The sequence below is a fragment of the Haemaphysalis longicornis genome, unplaced genomic scaffold, assembly GCF_048455015.1.
Source record: "Haemaphysalis longicornis isolate Haplotype H1 unplaced genomic scaffold, Haemaphysalis longicornis Haplotype H1 scaffold_12, whole genome shotgun sequence".
Lineage (NCBI taxonomy): Eukaryota > Metazoa > Arthropoda > Arachnida > Ixodida > Ixodidae > Haemaphysalis > Haemaphysalis longicornis.
In genome coordinates this window covers 3,698,069-3,723,936 of record NW_027526225.1, presented here as the reverse complement: position 1 = coordinate 3,723,936, position 25,868 = coordinate 3,698,069, and the positions used below count along the sequence as shown (strand labels likewise).

General features: G+C 47.4%; 2 protein-coding genes and 1 long non-coding RNA gene across 14 annotated transcripts in view; 1 reads left to right on the top strand and 2 right to left on the bottom strand.

Moving 5' to 3' along the window:
* The window catches only part of LOC144162277 (uncharacterized), a 185,700-nt gene that overhangs the window by 123,357 nt on the left and 36,475 nt on the right, over window positions 1-25,868 (bottom strand). The gene's annotated exons all lie outside the window — the stretch shown is intronic.
* The window catches only part of LOC144162273 (uncharacterized), a 61,423-nt gene that overhangs the window by 13,574 nt on the left and 21,981 nt on the right, over window positions 1-25,868 (bottom strand). For 6 of the 10 annotated variants that reach the window (XR_013320638.1, XR_013320642.1, XR_013320646.1 and 3 more), the window contains one exon: window positions 6,082-6,155. The exons of 2 other annotated variants lie outside the window; for them this stretch is intronic. Coding sequence is in view for 1 of the 8 variants with exons in the window: in XM_077692752.1 (XP_077548878.1) it covers window positions 6,082-6,155 (74 nt within the window). In the remaining 7 variants the exon portion in view is untranslated. Of the gene's footprint in view, window positions 1-6,023; window positions 6,156-12,188; window positions 12,991-25,868 lie in introns of those variants that run through there. 2 more of the 10 variants (XR_013320643.1, XR_013320639.1) reach the window with 2 other exon arrangements.
* On the top strand, window positions 16,806-24,622 carry LOC144162272 (uncharacterized). Of its 3 annotated transcripts, XM_077692750.1 has the most exons (4): window positions 16,837-17,726; window positions 22,854-23,037; window positions 23,106-23,181; window positions 23,237-24,622. In XM_077692750.1, exons 1-4 carry the CDS (start codon window positions 17,721-17,723, stop codon window positions 23,331-23,333), a joined length of 363 nt encoding a protein of 120 aa, XP_077548876.1. In that variant the 5' UTR covers window positions 16,837-17,720; the 3' UTR covers window positions 23,334-24,622. The 3 variants fall into 3 exon arrangements, 2 of the variants coding, with proteins under 2 accessions (XP_077548876.1, XP_077548877.1); XM_077692751.1 differs by lacking the exon at window positions 22,854-23,037 and having other exon boundaries at window positions 16,843-17,726; XR_013320637.1 differs by lacking the exons at window positions 22,854-23,037; window positions 23,106-23,181; window positions 23,237-24,622 and adding an exon at window positions 19,114-19,836 and having other exon boundaries at window positions 16,806-17,726.

Genomic DNA, 25,868 nt, shown 5'->3' with positions numbered 1-25,868 from the left:
GAGGACACAAAACATCCTGCTCTCAATGTTGGCCAATGACCCTATCGCCAACAAAGTACACCGGGCCGTGTTCAACAAACTCTTAGAATTGTCGCAGCAAGCCTGAGAGCTCATCCCGGATGGCGAAACTGTCTTCCCTTTTGAGAACACTTCAGCACATTGATGGGCAGAGTGGCGGTTTTGGTCATGACCCAACACACATTCCATAGACCGTCGCCATGTAGCTTTTTCTCCAATCTGACCGAAAAAGTTATTTCAAAATTCCGATTGAGTGGGAAGGCTTACTTAGCTAGAAAAACTTTTACAAGCACTCCTGAATGCGCCAGCAGATGGAAAAAAAAGACCGCCGGTCCATGATTCCAACGCCACAGGAGAGGCAAAATGCAGCACATCAGCTGCATTGAGTTTGAAGCATATCACAGGCATAATTCTTCGTTTAAAAGATAAATGAGCGCTATGCTTAAATTTGAGCTAATTAGTTGCTTACTTTAAAAAATGGCACTGTAAGTGTTAATGTACCACATACAGCTATATGCAATGTGCTCGCCATGAGAAACCAGATTCCTCACTTACAATGACATGGACATTTAGTGAAAAGTGTAACCAGACCGCTCACATAAATCGTTTTCTATGTATACGTAGCCTGACTTGAATAAAAAGCCATTTTCCAAACCACATACCTTGAGTGCGCTAAACACCTCTCCACAAACATACAAGCTCTTGTTGCTTGCACTGCTGAAGGGTGTATGCACTGGACTTTCTACCATGCAACAGCCCTACCTGCGTGGCGGTGCCGACGCCATAAGTGCGGTTGCACTCTGCCGCATGGGCAGTGCTTTTCCCGCAGCGCTTTTCCCAACACGAAACATGGTTTGGAGCACGGGGTTGGCACTAACGTTCGTGTGGACAGTGTTTTTTTTCTGCTAATCCGTGGGCTTGCAAAAGCCTTGTCGTAAGTGTAGCCAGCATTGTTCACACTTAAAAATTCCGGGCTGCGCTGTTCACGCCTTCAACAGCAGCAGACTCTAAGCAGGCCGCACAACAAAAACAAACAAGCCGTTTCTTTTCTCTCCCTTTTTTTTTTTTTGAAGCGAACGCTAGGGGGGTGCTTGAAGACGGTCTGATTTCATTCGATGAATTCGCAAAGAAGTTATTCAGCCCCAAATCTGTTGCACCCGTTTCATTTCAGGTGGTCCCTCGTCACATGTTTGAAACATTACATAGTGCTAAAATGTTTATAAATTAAGGTAGCCGGTGTACTTCATGGGTGAGACGAACCCGAATGGGCACGCAGCCTTAACATAGGCTACTTCAAGTGTTTTGAGGTGAACGTGCCTACATGCGTGCAATGCCGCTTCTCAGGTAATTCTGGGCAATCTAGCCCTTTTGTCGCATTTGCCTCTTTTCTAATGACCAAGGGTGTTTAGAGGTAACACACTACAGCTTGACGCTGGGTGCACAGCTTGAATACTTCAAAAACAGCGCAGAGACGAAGATGTATGGAGTGATAAACTAGAGTGCTCTTTATTGTTTACTTATTTCTGTGCTGTTTTTGAAGTAGTCAAAGCGTGTCCCATGATCTTGTTCAGCTTATAACTTCCGCTTCGTCTACACCGAAAAAAAAAACACTTGAAATTCATTCATCAAATCTGTCGTCACTGCTGCAACTAATTTTATCACGTAGTTACCCCACAATTGTGCCCATCCAGACCCTGTGCATGAAAGCCCAGCTTTATTGGGAGCTCAGGAGGAGGACGTTCATGCGTGCGACGCACCAGAACACTGTCACCACAGCACCTCACCATCTTCCCTATTCAATACGCGTGCAGTATGCCTGGGTGGCTCATCTTGCACGCCGTCATCACATAAATATCGTTGCAGCCATGGACAGAGAAATTTTCCTTACTCAAGCTATGGTTTGAAGCAAGGCAAGAAATAAGGAAAGCAGCACACGGTAATGATACCGAGATAGCACGAAACAGGTGCGTTATCCATGCCGCTGTGTCTGTCCAACCATTTGACGGTTGCATTCGCTGCGTAAAGTTCTCAACCACCGCCCTAACATTCAGGAAGAAGAAAAATGGCACGCTTGTTTTTGTTGTGCGGCCTGCTTAGCATCTGCAGTTGTAGGAGGCGTGAACAGTGGAGTCCGAAATTTCCAAGCGAAAACAATGCTGGCTACTCCTTGCAACAAAGAATTCGTGAACCCACGGATCACGCAGAAAACACACAATCCACACGAACGTTCTTGCCAACACCCCGCCAGAAACCACGTTTCGCATTGGGCAATGTGCTGCCCGTGCGGCAGAGTGCAACCGCACTCATGGCGTTGGAGCCACCATGCAGGTAGTGCCATTTAATGGTAAAAGCCCAGTGTATACACCGTTCAGCAGTGCAGGCAACGAGAGCTTGTATATTTGTGGAGAGATGTGTAGCACACTGAAGGTATGCGATTTGGAAAAGGGCTTCTCATTCAAGTCAGGCTCCATGCACATAGAAAACAATTTATGTGAGGGGTCTGTTCACACTTTTCACTAAATGTGCATGTCATTGTAAGTGAGGAAGCTGGTTTCTCACGACGAGCACATGGCATACAGCTGCATGTGGTACATTAACACCTACAGTGACATTTTTGAAGTAAGCATCCTATTAGCACTCATTTAAGCAATGTTGGAACACCACGAGTCCTCAAAGAAGTCTCGTGAAATCTGCATTCGTGACCTCACAAAATGCAGCCCTCCTTTAAACACACATGTTCACTAAGCACAAAAAGACACAGAAAGAAAGACGGAGGTAAGCACAACCAGGGTGCCACTCACAACTAAAATTTATTTTGAAAAGAAGAAACATATATACACACTCTTGGTGCATGTCACACATCGATACTATGAATTGCATCACATGTCCTTACCTAAATACACTACGTCTTGCTGTGAGAGTGCTATGGACGGCTGGAGGGCGCATTTGTTGCCTTGTTTTCTGATTGTGCATTGCAAATATTTCCCCGGTTCTTTGATCTTTATTTTTGCAAGCAAGTGGTAGCGCCAAACTTTGCAGTGCATTTACACTCATCAAAATAGGTTGCCAACTGTAAGACGTTGCCTTTGTTCGTGATTGTCTTGTAGGAAGCAGGCGTGAAGCCGCATCTGCTCTTCACGCCTGCCAAGCGGTGGCGAAGCGTGAGCGGACTGTGCCGGTACCTCATCTGCTGCAGGCCGAAACAGCGCGTCTGTGAAACCGTAGTGCGCGAGCACGGCAGCGCGAAGGTCGTCGTAGGGGGTTTCGCTGGGCGGTGGTAGGGTGAGGACGCAGCGGAGCTCGAGCGGAAGCGTCTCCCAAAGGATGGAGTGCTTGAACGGCTGTATTGTGACGTAGTTCAGCGAGAACGTAGCCTCAAGCTTGATAAACCAACCTCGGAGGTTGCGCGGCTCAAACTCCGGTATTCGCCATGTCGGTGTGCCACTGGCTGGGTCACAGGCGCGGAACGTCCGGGTCACCACTTTGTAGGAAGCAGGCGTGAAGCGGGTGCGTCTTCCCGCATTTATTTATACTCGGGGACAACTTTCTGTGGCAATGGAGCGAAAGCTACGGAGGGAGGGGGAGGGGGAGGCTACCTGCTCTGTGTTACTGCGCAAGGTAGTTCCCAATAAACTAGTTTCGGTTTCAGTTTCAGCGTGACCGATACGCATTTGACACAGTTCATTTCTTCGCATAAGCTCCGTAGTTGAGTGCACTGAACCACGATCACCGAGCATGCAGCGACATTAGCGTCTCCTTCCACACGCTTCATTTGTTTGTAAACACGGGCCAACGCTTTGACTGGACACGGCCCGAGAGGCCGTGAACTGGAGAACTCAGACAGACTGTGGACTCTGTATCGTTCAGAAAAGAAGTGAATTTTGTAAACACTGCAGTTTTGACAGATGCACCGATCTGTAAACTCTTCTATTGGGAAGCACCACCGGCATGTGCGGCGTACTTACATAGCGCGGTCGCGGTATACCGAAAGAGCAGCATGCACACATGCGTATGCATGGCGTACGCACACGCTCGCTTTGGCCGTGAAACTGGCTAACCGAACAGATTGCGAAAACGGCGGGGAGTCCAGGTTGCATCAGTCTGACTTGGGCGTACACTTTTCAAACCCCTCGCTTTGTTTACTTAGACAGCGAAGCTTTACAAATGCTATGCGAAGAATGAAGTGGCGAGCTGCTGAAAGCCGTCAATAAAAATGCCATGTTTTTTTTTTTTTTTTTTTTTCGGGAGGGAACTGTTGCGACGCCAGCGGCAACAGCCGCAACAAAAATCTTCGAAAATGTAAAAAAAAAAATATATCTTTGTTTCATATATTCTGCCTAGCAATTTAGTGGCATTATCAATGCAAGTCTAAAACATAAGAACTAAATATTCTTGAATTGCCGAGGTTACCTCGAGCCAATTAATTTGTTGAACTACTTCCAGGTGCACAGTGAAAAGGCGTGGTCCGGCTGCGTAGCCTTGACTGCATTGCCACAGAAAGTTGTCCCCGAGTATAGGTCGCGTAGGCCCGGCCAGCACAAGGGGCCGCCCAGCTGCTGAGTCGACGTTCGATGTGTTCTCTGGCACGTAGGACTGCCCACGCAGCCCGGGCAAGCCTCGCTGATGATCGTGGGATGATGCAGATGATGAAAGTGGCGCTGCTAGAAGATGGGGTGCACGCCACTACAGTCTGTTCGTGTTCCTTTGGTCTTACATTGATGCATCTTCCCATTTGTTTTAGATAGCTCACTGAACCGATAATCCAATATCATAAACCAAACCTATGGCCTATCTGATATGCTGGGACTGATGTTTTATGCCCCCGCCTTCGCTTGGTGTTGCGCCCATTGTTTGAGCTTTCTTTTTGATGGCTGCAGTATGCCTCCCAACTTCTTTGGTGCCTTAAACACCACCCTTACCCCTATCTTGACGCCACATTCTTCAGCTCGTGTGAAAGCTTGTGTGCATTCGGAATCAACACGTATTCCCAATTCTTTTCTTTTTCCTGATGCAAGCTGGATGTTCATGCACCTGCTTTCACCTATCTGGCCATTTTTTTCACAGGCTCGCATGAGTGCGCATTTTGGATAACCATCACCCCTCAAACGCGCCATCAGTCCCAGCCAAGGGTGGTTTTTGATATTGGATGGTTGGTCGAGTGAGTTATGTAGGACAAATGGGAAGATGTGTGAATGTAAGACAAAAGGAACATGAGCGTGCCATCAATAACAAAGACAGACTTTCACACCTGGCCCCCCATCGTGATGACTATAAATGCACGGCAAAGTTTGGCGCTACCACTTGCTTGCACAAACATAGAGATCAAAGAGCCAGGGAAATACTTGAAGGCCATACGATCAGAAAACGAGGTGACAAATGCATCATCCAGCCATCCGTAAGACTATCACAGCAAGAAGTAGCACATTTAGATAAGGATATGTGGTGCAATTCGTAGCATCAATGTGTGACATGCGCCAGTGGCAGATCCAAGGGCGGGGAGGGGGGGCAATTGCCCACCCAACCGCCCACCCCAAAGCCACTAGCTACTCTACCCCACCACCTTTCACTCCCCTCGAAAGTGATCTTTCGGCACGTGTAATTTTTTAGGCCGTGGTGTGGACCATTACCATCCACGGCGAGCAAAGCACCCCTCATTTGTTGTAACTAATGCAACCGCTCCATGCTAATCACTTTCTCTCCACAAACAATTTTTCCCTTCAAGGAGTTGAGTGCAGCAGCGAGGAGGGAACCTTTTTTAAACTCGTCACACAGTTTTCTGAAATATGTTGATCAACAAGCACCTCCTGAGCAAGGGAGAACGAATCACGGCATTTTGTTGTGCCTTCCCCCCCTCCAAAGTCCCCTGGATCCGCCCCTGACATGCGCCGAGAATGTGTACATATGTGTGTTCTTTTTAAAGTAAATCCCAGTCGTGAGTGGCAGCCTGTTTGTGTTTAGTACCTCCGTCTTTTTGTGCCAGTGAACATGAATTTAAACCAACTCACCCAGTTATCTGTTTTGATGCATTTTAACACGCATTCAACGGTCCTCAATTGTACGCACCTGGTTACAAGCCCAACATGGTGTGTTTTGATGTGGCACATTGCAGCAGTCGAGGTTATTTCGCAGGGTAATCACTGAAACCGAGGAAAAAGACAGGCATGGAGATGTGAAAGTACGCAAACATGCACTGCATAAGCTTTACAAAAGGCATGCGCCATCTCAGACGATGCAGCACGACAGTCTTGTCAGCGTTCATGTGACGTAATATTCTGCAGTCTGTGCTGTGGTTTTGAAGTCAAATTTGGGGCTAGTGCACAGAAGTAGGCATGTGCGAATAGTGATTTTTAAGTTCGAAGCGAATTCGAAGCGAATAGTAACTTGCTTCGAATATTTTCGAATCGAATAATTCGAATAGTTGCGAGAAAAATTACTAGCAAATTTATTCAGTACAAAAGAAAGTTCAGTGACGGTTTTCATGCAGGAACACGAGCTGCTGCACGTGGTCAGGGAGGAGAAGCTCCCTCTTGCAGCTCACAATGCTTCCTGCACTTGAAAAGAGCCTTTCACTCCTGGTCTGGGTTGCAGGAATCGAGAGGTATCTCCGGGCAACAGAGACCAGGGATGGGTACAGATGTTTTCCGCGGCCCCTCCACCATGCCAAGGGGTCTTCTGTGCGTGCGATGAGAGGGGTCTTCAGGTACTCAGTACACTCGGTAGCGTATTCATGGCCTGGCTTTTGGAGCGTGTCAGCACGAAGAGTGGAAAAGACATCCCACAGGGTGTCTCCCGAAGACTCTCCTAGGCCTCTGCTGGTCCCGGCGGCTTCGTCACTGGGCTCGTCCACTGATGCGCTCTCCTCTGCAGCCTTTGTGAGGAGTGTGCGTGCCCATTTTTTTTCTGCTTCTCCAGTGTAGCACCCGTCCTTGTACCTGGGGTCCACTAACATTGCCAAGGCTAGAAGGCGACACATCTTCCCATCTGGAAAGCGTGTCTTCATGCTTCGTATGAGGCTTGAGGCAACTGATCCAGCTTCATCGGTAGAGTGTCGACCGAGAACAACCTTTGTGCACTCTAATAAGGGAATCACTTGGGAGAGGGTCGGGTAGCAGTCTCCTGACAGCTCAGCTGTGGCTTGCTCTAGGGGCTGCAACACCTGGACTGCTGCAGTCATGAGCCTCCACTCACTTGAGCTGAGAGGCTCCACTGTGTCACATTCCGACATCTCTACGCTGACAGGCACGCGAAGCTTCACAAGCCTCTTCATCATAGAGTGTTCGCTGTTCCAGCGTGTTGGAACGTCCTGCACAACTTCAAGTGGCTCAAGATTCATGTTCTTTTGGATGTCCATGAGACGGCCACGGGCCTTTGTACTCCTTTTGTAGCGAGCCACAATGACTCTGGCTTTCGCACACAGCTGCGAGAAGCCTGCCACTTCTTTTTTAGCATCACTGATGCAAAGCTGGAGTGTGTGTCCGAAGCACTGCACGCCAGTCCAGGGTGACTGTGCGAATGCAGAGGTGAAATTTCTTGCGTTGTCCGTGACGACGTAAATTTGCACGGTGCCTGGTGCTGGTAGTTCCCAGTTCTCAATAACACTTTTGATGAACTGCTCCAGGTTTTCAGCCGTGTGGGAGACCGTCATGTTCGTGCAAGCTAAAACGTGCACGTGCTGTTCAAATTCTTTGTCCATCACGTGGCAAGTCACAGAGACGTAGCTATCGTTCGAGCGCAATGACCAGCCATCCGTCGTGATGGAATAGCATTCTGCTCCGCAACTGAAAATGTCTCGCAGACTCTTCCTCAGTTCGTTTTGTTTTGACTCGTACATATCTGGGATGATAGCCCGCGAAAAGGTCGTCCGCGATGGCACGGTGTAGTCGGGCATGGCAAGCTTCATCATTTCAACGAAACCGTCCTCTTCTACGATGCTGTACGGATGCATTCCTTTCACAATGAAGTTCGCTATCATTGCCGTCATTTGTTTGGCTTTGGGTGCAGTCGGTTTCAATTTGGGCTTGAAACTGTCGGCTACTGACGGCTGATGACTCGGTTTACTCCCGTTCTTCTGCTTGACGGCGCTCCCGCGTGCTTGACGCTCACCTTCGAATGCCTTGTACGAATCGGGGTGCCTTTTCAGGTGTGTCGCGAGGGTCGTGGTTGTGCCTGTTGGAGTTTTCAGCACTGCCTTGCATTTGAGGCACCGAGCTTCATTTCCGGGTGGCACTTTCAAGTAGTAGTTCCATATCGGATTTCGATGAACACCGGCTTCACTTTCATCGTTCCCGGCCGTCGATGACCCGTCTGCCATACGCACGAACGCAGAGCTCCGAGAAAGAGCAGTTTCAGTCACACTTCAAAGCTTTGAGCTTCAACGCACGATTCTCTGGAACTGCTTCGGGTGCGTTGGAGACGGTTGGAGATCAGATTAGATTGTCTTTCTTTTTTCTTTTTTACGCCGATGTCGATGCAGCTGTTGTTACGCGACAGAGAACGCACTGGCTACGGCTTGGCCTCGTTCAGCCTAGTCAATCCGGCAGCAAGCCACTTCCGTTTGTTAATCCGATGGGCTTACGCAAGACCCGCAAGACACACGACTTTCGACTAGTGCCATGCTTCCTGGGCTTCTAGTGCCGTGACAAATCTTCGTCGCCGAACATTGCCAACCAACGAACAATCGTCAACCAGCGCGAAGTGACACTGATTCCGCATCGCAGTCTCCGCCGGTGGGCCAACGGCGAAAGTGTCAGACCACTGGTCAGGCAACGGCAATGAAAGCCGCTCTCATTCGTCTCGTAGAAAGCGACCGACCTCAGTACGGGTTTACTAGGAAGTTCTCCGTTTCCAAGCAAACAGTCTCCGACTATGTAACAAGCAACGTGAAGAAAGTACGCCGTGGACGTGCTCTCGGCCATCGTCATCCCGTCGGAAACCTGGAAAGAGGTGTCGTCGGACACGATCCGGAACTGCTTTCGCCGCGCAAGAATTGTCTTTGATGACCACATCGTCCGTCAAATTCTTTACGCGCCAAACGCAGACTCCGAAGACGATGAGCTGTCTGCGCCGCGGTTGTCCGATGCGGAATCAGTGGGAGCACTGATCGTACTTTTGATGTCGTTTAACGATAGCATGACACCCCGTGAAATACAGGCTTTTTGCTGGATATCGACGCGCTTACCGGCCTTTTGCTGCAATGCGGAATAAAGGTACCTATTTTCTTGTGAATCTATTTTTTCGGACTTTCACGCGATCCCCATCGAGTCGGAATAATCAGGCGGCGACTATTCGTAAGTCTCGAATACTTCGAATTTTTCGAATATCGAAATTCGGATCGAAGCGAATATCGAATAATGTACTATTCGATCGAATATTCGAAAAAATCGAATATTCGCACATGCCTACACAGAAGCTATAAACACGGGCAGTAAGATGTACTGCAGAGTGCTATGAATTTATTGATACCATGAGGTGTTCTTTAACATGGGCTAAAAGATGCGGTTTTGTATACTAATGATTGAGCTACCACAACTGGTAAGTAATAGAAAAAACTCTATTCACACGCTGGCAATAACTAGCAACGGACACCCTACTAACCCTTTCACTGCCACTCCCAAGATAATTAGGGCAGACACACACGTACACCCGTGTACCTGCGTTGCCTCTTTACCTAACTCCCTGCCACTTCTAGGCAACTCGTTTAAAAAATATTGCGGGTGCGCCGTGCCATCCATTGATATGCCACAGAAATGCATAAACCGTGTCAGGTAAATTTCAGACAGGTGCATCGGATGTTTCTTCTACCGGGTTATACCTGTGCTACACGAGCGTTTGGAAGGACATTTCAGTCGAATGACCTTCGAAATTTCACATGTCATTCGAACTGAAAGGAGTTCTGTCGATCTACATGACCATTCTCAAAGGCAGTTGAAAGTTTCCGCGTTTGCCCGCCATGTTTTGGTGTCGTCACTGCTGCCATGTCTCATTGGCGAAAATTTAATTTTAGAGTTAAAATGGGCAAAAAAGCAATTACTCGCGATGAAATTGATAGCAATCAACAAGCATGCACAAAGCATGCAAAATGCAGCCAGTTTTTGTCTTTTGTCGCACTGCTGGTATTGAGAGTACTAAGTTACCTCGTAATCGTAGAGCGAGTGACAATGAACGAAAACAGGTGAAACATTGTGAGGATCTTGCACTTCAAACACCAAGTTTTACTTGTAAATAATTGGTTTCGTTATTACGGCTTGCAGAAACTGAGCCCCAGGGTACGACCATTCGTGTTTCAAAGGCCTTTGAGACCCTCAAAGGTCAGTTGATGTGCTCCTTTGACTCAAATGGCATTTCGACCAAAGGCCTTTGAAAAACATCGTGAAGCAGCTCAAAGGTGTCATTTGAGTCAAATGACATTCGACTCAAAGGCCTTCGAAACGCTTGTGTAGCACGGATATTACTTTGTCTTAACTCAGTGGCATGGCCACACTGGCCATGGCGAGTCAGGTACGACCAAAACACCAAAGGGAGCCTTGCTATCTGTGTGTCAGCTGCCGCTTAGTGTCGTGCATTATTTCAAACATTACACTAAAAAGTTTTTCAAATATCTTGACATCCTAATTAACAGGTAATTATTCGGTAACTAGTTGAGTGCAACCTTGAATAGATTGTTCACATTTTGCAAAGAATCATACTGCATTACTGTAAAATTTCTCATTATTGACCAGGTATAAGAAAACCATGCAAGTGAAAGGGTTAAGTGTCTTTTCGAATATGCGGAACTGCTGACAAAATTTTGCATTCCACGAAATCCTGTGGTGAGCAACGTCGATGCAGCACTTGACGATTGCTTTAAACATAAGCGGCCCTTTCGTGCTCGCATATCTGTCAAACCGTTGGCTTCAGCTACGCACACTGCCACATTGAAGGATCCGTGCTGGGTAGCGCTTTATGAACGACACACCAAGAAGCACACTGCAATTGGAGAGAAACAGCTGCGCTGAACTCGTGCACTGTTGAGTGAAGCCAGCGTGTCACAGCAGGAAGTGCTTGGGCATCAGTTAGATTATTTTTTCTTTACACAGCCAAAATTTGAGCGCTTCACAGCTGACAGCCTTGACTAGGTGGGCCTCATTCACCCAATAGTGCACGAGCCCACCTGACCCACGCAGTCCATCGGTATCACTAGCCTTCGTTTGGGGCTGGGATGTGTTGGTAGAGGCTCCTCCATTGCATTCCTTGTCTTCTTAAGTTCGATTATTAACAATAAATTTTGAGTTGAGTTAGCGCCTACAGTATTCCTTGTTAGTTTCTGAGTGGCCTGCAGTTTTCGGAGAATGGTACCTTGCAAACTCGCTTAACTTTCTGCACTAGTTTACAACGATACAGGTGCCTCTAAAAACAAACCCCACACTCCCCGCAAGCTACTTCCGACGGAATCAAGTGTAGCTTTTTCGCAAATATTTCTGGGGCACCTCCTGTATAAGTTATTTTTTTAATCTACCGCGGCTGTCCACCCGGGTGTAGTGGCCACGCCGTTGCGCAGCCCACGCTAAATTTAGACTTCGATCCGCAGCCGCGGTCAATCCTAGATAGACTGGCTACACACACATGCCCCGGTATTAAAAAGCATCGCGTGATGTCAAATAAAGTGTAGACCTGTACTACAGCGCCATTATCGTAGCCAAGGGACAGCTTCAGCATGATTGGATGCTGACTGTCGCGGTAACTGAACCGGTAAATCCAGCAGGCTCACCTAAGCCTTCAGAGCAAACGAGTTGGGGGTCTAGTGAACTGTGATGGTAGGGTTTAACACGCCGACGCAACGCAGGCGATGAGGTGCGCCATAGTGGAGAACTCCGAATTAATTTTGACCACCCGGGGATCTTTAACGTGCGCCGAAATCTCGTACACACGGGCGTTTTTTTGCTTTTCGCCTCCATCAGAAAAGTGGCCGCCGCGGCCAGAATCGAACCCACGACCTCGTGCTCAGCAGCGCAACGACCGCGGCGGGTCAGGGTCTAGTGAACTCTGATCCACAAATAACCAACATAACTTCCAAACAAGTGCTCATTGCAAAAAACGCGTAGTACAAACGACGTTTCCAACGCAAAATCCTCCTTTACTGCAGTCTTCAGCTTGCAAACAGCACACTTGGTTCGGGATTATCCATCACTTACGACGCGTGGAGCAGACGGCGATGATCGCAACACCTGCGTTCTACCCGTCCCCGTGTGTCCAACACGCGCGTGTGTCGGAAGAGCAGACATAACCTTGTGCAAATTCTATAAAGATAACTTAACAAAAAAATCGAGAAATAAAACTGAACAAACGAGCCAGCACCAGGCAGCTCACATACATACAAACAAACATAGACAAAGTGAGAGGTAGTTGCCAGACTGCAGTAATACCAGCTCTCTTTTTAACGAAAGTCATGTTCGTACGCTAATATTGGTAATAATCGTTCTGTTTTTAACAAATATAATAAGTTTAAATCTCACATTTGAGATTTTTAGATGCAAAAGTAAATAAGCATGAAATTACCCCGAGAAATTTGCGCTGATGAAAATAAAAAAGTTGACTTTCTTTGTTGAATTAGTTCATGGTAGTTTCTTGAGCGAGAGAACTTTTCCACTCTGGGATTAGGTAGGGGGTGGCAAGCGCTTGCTGTGGTAAAAGAAGGGGGGAGAAAGAACAAAACACTCAGTGGAAAAAAAAAGGGGGGGGGGGCTTTGCGGTGATTCGAACTACAGACTCTTCAGGTGAAACGCAGATGGTCGAGCATTTAACCACTGAGCTACCGCGCAGAGAAAATTTTTACGTGAGAAGTTTATACAGTTACTTTCGTGTTCAGTGGTTGCTGTCGCTTGTGTTTAGTTTCGCCCACATTTGAGACATTATGACAATTATCGCGCTTGTTTGTCATGCACCGATCTTGCACCCGAGGCCAAATATACTTGTGCTACAAGTGATTTCGCGAAAACTACCCTATGTACTCAAGAAAAGCTTTCGCAGATCATCTCCGACTTCTCTGCAAGCCACGGTAGCCACGTTTTAAATGGAATATGCGTCGCTGGCTTTGATAACGCTTGTTTGTCACGCACCCATCTTACAGACAAGCCGCATCATGCTAATTATTGTCACTCCTGTCACTCAACGATGTCACTCCTGGCACGTCAAGCGCAGCAAACCGGTTGTGCAAGACGACTGCTGACAGCAGTGCAGACCTGTGATATCCTGTGAGATGTGTGATGATGTCGCAAAGGCCATCAAAGCCGCCTTCCGCGATTACGGAGATGAAGTTCTCGTTGGTTCAACTCCAACAAGGGCAGCCGCAAGTGCCACAATTCTTCCTTTTGTTTCTGGCTTTCTGCCAATTTGTTGCCGTGGGACTTGACTTAATTGCTGCACCTGATTCACACGCCGCCTAACAAATAATTACTTAGTTGTACAGCCCCAAAACAAGCAGCTACTTTTAACACTACCGTTGTTGCATTTGGCAGCTATGTGAAGAAGTGTGATCCAAACAACTTGCAGACCGAAAAAATTGAAAGTGCCTTCTACTGCCGTGACTGAAGCAATTACTGCTTAGTTATAATAACGAAATTGAAATGGAAAATACACGAGGTAACCTACAGATGTTACCAGGAACCATTTGACCACATGGAAAATAATAAATAGACAAGTATACTGTCACGGAGCATAGTGGTATGCCCACCACTATGCTCCGTGACATTATTGACTATGTGACCATGACTATGCTCCCCGTAACAATATTGATCACCATCACAGCAGGAGCCCTGTACGAAAAACCTAGGCATGCTAGCAACATAAAAAAAACAAAAACAAATGGCCTCATTGAAAAAAGTCCTGTCTGCTTAAAGGAGCCATGAAGAGAAAACACAAGTTTGGCTCATTCAAAAGATTGTCTCGTTAGAATCATACTGACACCACTTTTAACTTAAACTTCGCTCAAATAAGCTACATAATTAGGAAAAACGGGAATGGTCATGCGACCCACCAGCTCATTTCCCGCAACAGAACCTGTGATGTCACATGAGCTAAGCTCTGCGATTGGCGGAGGCTGGCAGAAGCAGCCGCAAATTCGGTAGAGCTTACAAACTAGACGAACGAGCGATTTGCGCTTAAATTTAGGGCACATTCTTTACAAAGCAATAAGAATGATGGGACAAACAGTGGAAGTTACGAAAGCACATGTAAACATAGAAGTACTGATGCGTTCTGCTGTTCGTACTGCGCACAGCATGCTTGGTTTAGCTGCACAGCACTACGGGGCTTGGGGTTGTCTCAGACGACACTGGCCGATTGACGCAAGCAACGCTGTCTTACGTGACCCCATTTGTCGAGCGAGCACTGTTTCAGGGAACGAATATTTTCTCTCAGAACAAAAACAAGCCAGGTTTAAATGCGGGCAAAAACAAACCAAACGCTTGCCACGGTATGGTGGCGCCATCTAGGTTACGGAACGTAAAGAAACGCGGGAACAAACCAACACCGCTGTACAGGGTGGAGACAACCTTCGAACGGTCCCGTGCCACCGCAATTGGGCCAACGGGCTCAACGCGTTATTCTTTTCGTTTCCCACGAGACCTAGCAACGCGAAACAGACAATATGATTCAAACTTCTTCAGTAAACCGCGTTGCAGCGATAATTTTAGCGCGGTTTTGACACAATGACTTGCTTCGGCGGCGAGCGAGCAACCGAAAATGGCGGCGCCAGCGTATACGTGTCTCTACCCTGTACGGCGGATGCGTGAATGAAGGTACTCTAGGCTGCAGAGCGGTCGGTTCCTGTGATGTCATTTGGGACCACGAAAACGCATGATTGAGCGGGAAAATAAAAATTTTAACCTAAATTGTTTAATTTCTCAGTGAATAAAGCACCGTTTGTATCCGGACAAGCGCTGGGGGCACTATAAAACACGAAATCTTTCGAATAAAACCAACTTGCATTTTCTCTTCATGGCTCCTTTAAAGCTTGCCCTCTAAGACATCTGTATCGTCATCAACGAGGAGCATCAACGGCTACAGCAATGAACAACCGTGCTTGCTGTGGTATGAGCCAAAACATATCTTGAAATGGCGGTGTGAATACTCAGAACCCAAACGTCTACGTCCAGCCTCTTATTATACGTTGTTGGATATGCCACCGTATGCTGTGGTATGCAGTCAAATATTTCACAGGGAACATCTAGGGCGCGCTGCAAGCCGTTGTCGATGCAAAGGAACACCAGCTGGAAGGTATCATACTGAGATGTTTGCCGAGCAAATCGGAGCTCCTAATACTCCCACAGCAGAGGCAAGGCCAGGCAATGCAAATATGAAAGATCCGAATCGTGACCAAATCCGGCAACATGATCCCAGAGGTCAACAAAATCAGGATCCTAGGCATGGTCATAAAAAAGCACGGAAGAAACAGCGTAACCATTGCCCGTCTCACAGCAAAAGCGGCCAACGCGATGCAGCTTCTCAAACGAGTCTCGTCCCCAAGGCAGGCATGAAAGAGGAGAGCCTAATCAGGCTCGTAAAATCCTTCATCATCAGCCACATCACGTACATTGCAGCCTACTACAGATGGCTGCGACACGAACGCCTTCGCGGCAGTCGTCATCGAGGTGTCGACCGGTGCTTTGAGGATGGCAACTAGCGTGATAAGCACCGGAGCAGAACAAGTGGGGAGGTGGCCATCGCCAACACAGACTGCCACACGGTGCTGAGTGACTGGAGACGGGCAGTGCGAAACTTCACCAAAGGCCAAATCTGCAGGCAGGCCGAGCGCGTATTGCGAGCGGCCAAACTGCAAGACATAAAAGTGCGGATAAAGTGGTTCCCGGTGCACGCAGCCAATGCGTCAAATTGCAACGCACAACGAGATGGCACACGCAACGGCGTGAGCGCTAACAAACCGCGCCCCCGCGACTGACCGTCCGACGTGGTTCGAAGCCAAGGACCACATAATGAACTACAGTAGAATCCCGCTAAAACGAAATTGACGGGACGCGCAAAAAATTTCGTTGAAGCGAATATTCGTTGAGGCGAAATCCGCCCCAACACACCACGGCAAGGCCCGAAAAATAGCCCCGTATGTTTCCCCATCATTGGCAGCAAAAAAACAATGATTAGAAAAAGCAGTGACGCGCAATAACGTCATGTTTATTCGGATAACAAACATACCAATGGTTATCTGTGTTCACTGCACGCAAAGAACGCGTTACGGAGGGGGGTGAAGAAATGCAGGTGCAAAACATATTGCTGCACAACAAGGCGTCCCACCAAGCTGATTACTTGCAGATAGCTGCTAGGCTGTTGGAAGCACCCCTCTCGTTTGTGGCAGGAGCAGTGCCGTTATCTTATCCTCTGACGGCACGGCAGGTACTGACCTTGGCAGGCAAGACGCGCGCGCTTGCATTAAGGTGGCGGTCCCACTCGATCGGCCCGCGCTGCCGGTTTTGGACGATGTTTGCGTAAGCGCTCTTGCGCCCCAGTTGGCACCACATTCATGGCTAATGTATCATTAGAAAGCAGAAGTCTTCTAGATTCCGAACTCGCTTACCGGTCTATTCCAGCTAATTTGGCTTTAGAAGGAGAAGCCAATTTGCAAGAGAGAAAAATTGTGTTTTTGCTTTTTTTGCTTCGGGCGGTGTAAGAATTTGAGAAAACTATGCGACGTAATTACATGTAGTTTGGTATGTGCATAGAATAGATGTCTATGCAGTTAGTTACGTTTGGAAGTTCCGTTTCAGCGAATAGATTTTGTTATACGGCCGTTTGAAAATAGCTAAAATAGCGCAACTTCACTCGCGCTAAACTTTTACATGGATAAATGCAGAGCAATGTGTTTTCGTGTGCGCGTTGCCAGCATATGTATTTGTATACTGCCGAAATTTCGCTGAATTTCGTTCAGCGGTTTTAAAGTTATTTTGGTCTACATATGGCAGTTTACACGTACACATGGGTTTTCTGGTGTAACTTTTCTGCGTTGCTGCTGAAGACGAAGTTTCAATATTTTCACACATCAAACTTGAAGACCTCCTTTACTTAGTTACGTTCAATGTTTGCGCTGTGATAAATAGAACACGTATAAACTGTTACTGAAATTGGCTGATTTTCATCACGCCGGCCGAAGCGCTCAAACGCGCCTATTTACGTACACACACGGAACTCCAAAAAGTGCGTTACATGGAATATACGTCGATGTCATATCTTTATAACATTACCAAGTAAATGTACAATTAACCCTTTTTTATTCCTGTAGCGACAATTTTACAGCCATAACAACGTTGCAGTTTTATGTGGCGCCATCCAGTGTCGAAACTGTAAAGCTACTTTGTTACGTTTCAGCTTTCTGCTACCGATGGCGCGGCCAAACGCACTATTCGAGGGAGCCTCAAGGCGGTACATTCAGGCTCCCCAGACTTTTCGCCTCTTCTTTGTCGTGGTGCCGATACCCGATACTGCCGATACTCGTTCAGTTTTTGTCGCCACGCCGTGCGGTCTGTGCGAACTTCGGTGGTAGCAAATTTGCTCGGTATCTCTGGGCATTCTGCACCGCCGTTGTCCGGTGGAGTACAGCGGTGCGACGTTTTGTGATCTGCGATGGGTAACACCCGTAAAACGCCAAAACGTTTGATAAGGCGTAAAAATGCATCACAAAGTCGCCGAGCGCAAGCGAGAGCGGCCGCAGCTTCCTCATGCAAGTAAGGATTTTCTTTTTGTGTTCATTGCACGCAATCTCGCGCTAACGCGCTGCGAGGGTTATTTCTGTTCAGCCTTTGTTGTGTTCTGGCGGAATATGAGGGTTCGCATGTGTTGGGGATGTGAAACAGCGCGCTTAGTTCTTACCACGATTTTGACCGGCGTGGGGCTGCTAGTTTTACCTTTCAATGCTAAAAGCTCTGGGTGGTTTGTTATTCGGAGCCTAGCCACCGCTTGCTGCCACCGCTTGCACTTTTATTCGCGGCCCCTTCCCATTGCATGTGGCCCGGCCACCAATGCCTGGCCGTAAAAATGCAGAAGGTAGCCATATATGGCTGGCGTCTCGCTGGCGTCGTGAAATCCCCCCCCCTACCCGTCGTGAACTAACCTGGCTCGCTCGCCGGCGCGCGCCCCGGCGTGCCCTGAAAACTCTCCGTCGTCGCTGCCGTAGCCGTAACATCTAGGCGTCGTGAAATAGCCGTACTCGCTCCTGCCGTACCCGTAAAAGCTACGCGTTGTGAAATAGTCGTACTTACGCCTCTGCTTACGGACGTTGTAGTTGGGTGTTGAAATCTTGCCGAGCTCTGTTTTTTTTTTTTTTTGACGCATTTAGAACTTTTGTAATAACTATACTTCACGCCCGCCTTACAACTCAGTTGGCTAGAGCAGTCGATTTTGGTTTTACCCAACCGGCTGAACCGCTACGGCTCACTGAAGCCAAGGCCGACGCAGCCAACGCTAGGGTTACGTCCGATAATCTGTAATTATTATAAGTGACTATGGCTGCACAAAGCTAGTCTCTGTAAATTTTTTTGTAACCATTTACTTTTGATGAATCAACTTTAACTTTCAAACTTAAAAAAACAAGCGGTTTTGCCTTTGCATAAATATCAAGAAAGACTGTTTTCTGTTCATGTTGCCAAGCAGGCTTGGGGTAGCAGCTTGGAGTTCCTTCCGTACTTAGCTAGAGGTAGTCCGACCATTTATAATTACTAAATAGTGATTACTAATTAACAACGACCCTGGCGGTGTGAGGAAGCGGTGTGTTCGGTTGGATAAAAATCAACAGATTGCTCTCACGGAGAGTTGCGTTCCTCCTGAACAGAACTTTAGTGACAGCTGCCGTTCCGCAACATTAGCATTCCTTATCGTTCCGTCTGGACGGAACGCTAGACAATGCCTTTTTTGTAGTGCTCTTTTGTTCACCTTATCCATAAGCTCCTCCTTTCTTTATCTGGGAACTAGGCGATACAGGTTTTCTGCCCAATTATGGGGTTGCGTCTGGGGTTTTATGTACATTTGCACATTTATATGTTTCCTGACATTTTGTTTTTTCTTGCGATGCATTTTGCTGGTGCACATGTAGTAAAGAGACATTGTGTTTTACAGAAAACGTGCTGAAAATATGCACAAAGCAGTGCCTCTGATGAACACCAACACTGCAACCATCACGGCTGATTCCATCATCACGGCTTTCTCACCCTGTTGTCCCATCCCTGTATTTGATAACCATTATGTTATATTTTTGTCTTTTCAGCTTGCTGTAAGATACAAAGGTCTTTTGCCAGTTTGTATGCCTCTGTAGGGCTCATGACTTTTGCTTAGTGCAAATAAAGGCCTTTGTTGTTACCCTTGCTTGTTGATTTTTGTTTTGCAAAGTTTTCAGGAAAAGCAGCTGAGTTCGGTATGCCAGGAAACAACATGCAACCGCGAGAGGAACATTTACCAGCCGAAAGCCATTGTCAACGAAACTGGTTCCTATTTCGTGCAAAACCTTCATGTAGTTAGCATGTTCAGTAACCTTGTTCATTTCAAGCAAGTGAAGAAATTTGTGTACCATTGCGCGTTGATTGGCAAGCACATCTTTCTTCTGATGAACTTATTGTAACATTACATAGCCGAGAGTATTTCAAGGGTAAATAAAAGTTCCTTCGCAGCAGCTTTGGCGAATCTCTGCCTCCTGCATCCGAGTATGCCAGCTTTCTTTTTTTTATTCACATTCCAAGCGCAGCAAAGTTTGTATGGAGGCAGCGGCGTTGGAAGTTTTGTCTCCAATAAACAGCTGTGTCAGTGCCTGTACTGTTGCAGTTCGACCTCACGTGTGACCTCAAAACGTGTGACCTCAGTTTGCTGGGAAAGGTGGCATCTAACTTTGTTGGCAGAGCAAAATTATGCAATGATCTTGGCGCTGTAATGACCCCGTTGCTGGACGGAAAATTTTCATTCAACCAAGCACATGCAATATAATTACTGATTAGCTCATTCCTGTCAGATCGAATGCAATCTCTGGAAAATTTGGTGACTGGGTGATGGCACCATGAATAGCCGATGGTGGTGGTCAGTGGCGTAGCCAGAAATTTATTTCGGGGGGGGGGGGGGGGGGGGGTTGCGCCCCAACCCTAATGCGTGTATATATATATATATATATATATATATATATATATATATATATATATATATATATATATATATATATCTGTATATATAATTGGTAGTTTTTACAGGACAACATTCAACATTACATTTTAACACATTTGAAAGACAAGAAAACATCCAGCAATAAAAATTTCTGGGGGTTTGAACCCCCCAAACCTCCCCCCCCCCCCCCCCTGGCTACGCCACTGGTGGTGGTAAAAACGTTTGCGCAAAGAAAATAAATGTTACAAAAACTAAGGTTAGGTGCACGATTTGAACCTATGCGGTATGCCCGTCCAGTCCCACACGCGTCCCTTGCACCACGACTAATTAGATCTTACTCACTACAAGGTGAAACGGGAAAGCCCGGCCCCGTCCACTGAGCCGCCACGGCCGCAGAGCGCCGTAGAGCGCTCTGCGGCCGTGGAGCGCCATAGAGCGCCGCGTACCTCCCGTTGCGGCCAGAGAGTCGTGGGTTCGAAACCGGGCATGGCCTAAGTATTTTTTTTATAGTAGAGTGCGGACGCCGACGCCGCGGGACATAGACCCGAGCAAGAGATTCTTCGCATCTAAAATAGAAAAGCCCCCCCCCCCCCCCCACCCACATCGATGTGGCAATGTCACCAAGCTGTTTGGGAGATACTATCAGTTGTCTTGTTCAATAAAACGATTCATTCAAAACAAAATGGAAATTGGAAATTAGCTTCTCCGCAAGTGTATATATGCATATATGCTCGGTAAAATAAACTCTGAACAACGGTATCAACATAAAATACGACAATACTTTCCTAAATTTAGGCTTTGATTTCTACCTGGAGAGTGAAGCTATGACGTAGCAATCTTCCTATACAGTGTTTTTTTTTTCTTTTTGAATAAAAGGCAACCCTGTAGAAAGTGGAAGGAAGAACGCCGAGCGGCCCAAACAATTCGCTATATGCCATAGCTATTCTCATAGCTATGGTACCACAGACATATTGTGCTGAAGTGAACAATCGAAGTGCCACAACAACGCTTTATTCGAACCATCTTCCCCTGCCCATATTCCCAGATCCCACAACAGGGCCACTTGGCCTCCTTTCTGAAAAAAAGTCATCCTTCTCCCCTCAAACACTTTCAAAACGCCATCAGCAAACAACTACAAAGAGCCGCGACCAGGCTCCCATTCAGAGGGACTTCCTCAGATAGGGAGGGGGGTGTCGTGGGTTGCGGAGGTGAATTCGCTACGGTATTGTGGAAGGGAGGGTGGGGGGTGCTTGTAGGCTCGGCAGGTTCAGCTTTTGTCCAATTTATGTGCAGCGAGAATTCTTTTTTTCTTGAAGTAAAAAAAAACACTGTTTACCGTGTTGACTCGCGGTGTCCTGCCTAGAGTTCATACAAGAAGCTGCGTGCGCCTAACTCACCGTGAAGGAAAGCCGCAGGGGCCTGGCGGTTCCACCTGGCCCTAAGCCCCCTTCACGGTGCATTAGGCGGACTGTTCACAACGATGTAGCCTCCACAATGCTGTACGCAGCTTCTGGTATGAGCTACCACGCACGAGCTAAGGAAGAACGCAACAAGGGTGAGCACTGACTCGAAACGGGAGCTTATAAGTAGTTATAATCGCATTTGAAAATGGAAAAAAAAAATCTGTTCGGTGTTCCCGCTAATGGGTTAGTATTCTGCCTTCCGACCAAGAGAGAAACTACATAGTGCAAGCAGGCCAAACAAACGCAGAAAGGCTTTAGTTGATGGTGTCACGTGTTTCGATCTTTTTTTTTATATGTATAATAATTCTGAGCAGCATGTTCTGGCGTCGACAGAGAAGCCAACATTGCCGCCGTGCATACGTCGAGGGTGTTGTTGATGAATGAGCAAGTGGAAAACCGCCGTGGAAAACAACCCCCATACAACCTAACAGCAGCGTATATTTACCTTCCCCCCGCCAAATAAAAATAAAACAAGAAAACATCGTCGCGTGTCGCCAAGAGTCCGACCCTCAATCTTGGCCGATTCGTTTCACCCGGCGTGACCAAAGCTAGCGTTTTGGCAGAACTCTTTACTCAGACGGCGCTATTGTTCTCTACATCTGGAAGCAAGTTAGTTCGCTCCTCCAGCACCAACATCCTGTTGAAAGGTTAGGATAAGTGGAACCAGAAGCAAGGGAGAGGAACACAAGAACAAGAGGGATAGCCAGCTGCCTTTGGAAGTTCAGCCTGACACAGGTGTAGGGCAGCGACAGCACCGTGAATAGAGATTTCACTGGTAAAAAAAGAAAAGACAGGTGGCCTCACAAAAATAATAATCATAATAAATCTATAATATGGAAGCGTGTGGACCGAAAACCCGTGAAATGCTGAGGTGCAAAGTGATGAACAGAGGTAAAAACGAAGCAACCTGCCGTATAGTGACTTACTGTGAACAGAACAAAAAACGCCATGAACGAGAACGAAATCAACGGAAACGCAAAGAACAGAATCAAAGGATTTGTGGAGACAAATTTATACCCATCACAAAAATATAAATGGCACCGAATAGTCCGTACACGGAAGTGTCCGGGTCCCGCGTAATTAGTTGCCTGAGAAACCTCCGCCACATGGAGCCCAGGGTCGTCCTGATGATCGGCACCAACGACCTGCGTCTGGTATGCACAACAGATGCAATTCTGCCTGTGAGCTAAGGGTATGCTCAGAATTTCTGCATCAACACTGCCATTTTCATTCTTCTTTTTTTCACAGGCCAGAACCATGGACGACGCGTACCAATTGATTGCGGATTTGGAGGTCGTATTGGCGCTGTTACTCGGACGCGGATGTGGTGTTGTCGTGATGACGCTGCCGCCGGTGGCCCGCGCTGCGCGGTCCAGCTCCCACTGGCGAATTCTGAATGCCGTGAACGCGTGGATCCTCGGGCTGACTATGGGTACTATGTCTCTCTTTACGACAGTTTGCGGCAGAGAATAACCTGTTCGTTGCGCTACTTTCACGCAGACGGAGTTGTTGCTCTTGAAATCCATCGCCTCTTTGTGCTGGGCAGACGTCGTGTCCGCTATTGCCTGTACGAGCGGTAAGTTGTCCCGGCTACATTGATTGTAGTGTAATCAACACTGACACATTTACAGGCGGATGGGGTCGGACCGGCGGCTGGACATGGTGCACTGGAACGAAGAGGCGATGGGTCGTGTGACGATGGTGCTGAGGGACGTGATCGGCGCCTGAACACACCCTCCTCCTCTTCTCAGCAAAAAAAAAAAAAAAAAAGGAGAAGTATCAGTTGCACTGCTTTCAAAAGAACTCGATTATTTCGCAATCTGTTCATACGTAATTTCACACCGACCATACATTTAGGACTCAATTTCCGTTGCAAAAGCACGCAGACTCGAAATTTGTTTGTTTATTTTATCCTTTACCTAGTGATTTTTTTTCAATTTCACTTCTATGTCCTTTTTCCCCTTCAGGTATGCATAAACTCCCTTAGTACGTAGAAAAAATATTTTTATAGCTGAACTAAGTGTCCTGACCGCCATTTCAACATTTCGTTTTGCTGGCCGCATCCGGCATGATTATTTCAAGCGTAGTTATAAATAATCAAAATTAGTCCCGAGAACACCCCATTGTATTGACGAAACATTCCCGTGATATTTTATAACGCGCGTTTTGCTATTGCACTAGCATCACTGCCCCATTGCAGGTTAGCTTGGCTCTTCTTATAGATCATTTGGTTTTGCTCATAGCGTGCACATATCTCACCCATTCTTTTTTTCCTTTTTTACAGCGGAGTTCGGCCACGGCCAACTCCCACCGGGAAGCAAGGGTGGGTTGAAAAGCAATTTCCTGCGATCTCCTGCGCTTGCCTGTGCGAGCTGAAGCCGCTGAGCGACGTATATGCTGAAGTTGATATGGTCTTCGCACTTCGCCCCCACCCCCCCCCCCTCTCATACCACCAGCTGCAATATTTATGTTGGAAGCTAAATAAATATTTCCTCTGACTCGGCGTGCTATGCTCAGTTTCATCCGGTGTAAAGCCGTGATTGCAGTGCAAAGCATGTGGGCTGAAAGGTTCTACGAAATGTTGACTGCCGCAGTGAGATGTTGGTTATATTTTCGAGGCGATCACGTGGTATGCCACAAAGACATGTGATGTCGGAAAAAAAATTTCGAACAGTAGCACCAGGATAAATTCAACAGCGCACCTGTCGCTTCCTTTGACCGGACAAAATGCTTTCGGCATCTTTTGACCTCTATCTTGAACATGCATGATGAATTACGTTTGGTGCCGGAAGGCAAGAATAGAAGACAGGCCATCTGATACTTGCGCATATGGCGCAGTCTATTATATTTGCAGTATTATGTATGTAATACGATAAAAAAAACTTTTGTGCCAGACTTAGCTTGCAACCCATACTAGGGTCCAAAGGTGTTCTGATTCCGGCTAAAGTTGCCATGACATCAACACAGAGGACATTATTGCACAGCGGGAAAGACGAGGATAGAAGGAAATACGCAAGGCCCGTGCCGACGATTTAGCGGCGGTTCATTGAGAAAAACCGCCTGAAATATATCAAGAGACGCCGATAATTTTCACAATATCTCTTTCTTCATTCCTTTACACCGAGCTTTCTTTCTGCTCTTTTAGTAATGTGCGCTGGCAATCTTGGCGACATATGTATTGCTCATTCGTCCAACGTTTCACCCCAACAACAGTGAAACGTTTAGTTGATTATTCTGTTTTATTTGTGCTACGCGCGTGTACAGAGCAAAAGCTCTTCAGCGCGATTTCGGAGGCCGAGCGCCGAGCAACTCGCGGCGAGAAAGAAGGCAGGGCCAATCCAGCAACCCCCCACCCCCCCCTCCCCCCGTGCACGGCGGCGAACAGAATCGGCTGGTCATGGTTCAGGTTCGGACAAAAGGAGCGTCTCCCCTCGCGAATCGCAGGCGGAGGGGAGGGGACGCCGGTACGGGGAACATCGCGCCCGGAAAGCCTGTGCCGGTATTTTCGTCCGCCACGGGTGGGTGGCGTAGTCTGGTGGCAAACTGAACTAATTCCAACATGGCGGGTGTGGGACCGCCACCTTAAACATGACCGCGCGCTCGCGACTAAGATAGGATGACTTGGCTTCAAGACCAAACACGCGAACATGATTTTTTGCTCTTGGCTATGAAGAACGGTAGAAGGAAAACGGCAAGGACAGCTGCTCACGAGTCACAACGCATAAATGACGGCGCCGCACCAGCAGCGGAGCTACAGTGTAGCGGATTGGCTGTAGCTCCGGCTTGGCGAACTGGGCCTGTGCCTCATGTAAAGACGGCCAGCCACATCGTTATCACCATCAAACAATGGCGTCCGCCTATGAGTTTTTTTTGTTGTTGTTTTGTTTTGGGTGGCGGTGTGGGCGCACCTCGCATGTTTTCGGTGAAACTAAGCGTCCTGAATGTGTAAAAACTTACAGATAGCTGGCGCTATGCTTATTTTATTGTAAAATAATTGTTCAAACCCAGCCCAATTCATCGAAAATTTCGTTGAAGCGAAAGCAAGCCAGACAAATGGTTCGTTGTGGCGAGGTCCTTGTTGCATTGACTTCTATGGCTAGCTGACGGGGAATTGGAAATATTTCGTTGAAGCGGAAATTTCGTTGAAGCGGACTTCGTTTTAGCGGGATTAGACTGTACAATGACATCCCGAAGGCCTACCGCATGGCTCGCAGGACTCTCCTATCCCCACACCCAAGGCTCAGTCGAGCAGAGGCGGTACTA

What these genes read in the sequence shown, in the direction of transcription:
- LOC144162272 (XM_077692750.1), top strand. An exon ending in GATCCTCGGGCTGACTATGG is followed by an intron (nt 23,038 to 23,105) that starts GTACTATGTCTC and finishes ACTTTCACGCAG; the next exon opens with ACGGAGTTGTTGCTCTTGAA. An exon ending in CGCTATTGCCTGTACGAGCG is followed by an intron (nt 23,182 to 23,236) that starts GTAAGTTGTCCC and finishes ACACATTTACAG; the next exon opens with GCGGATGGGGTCGGACCGGC.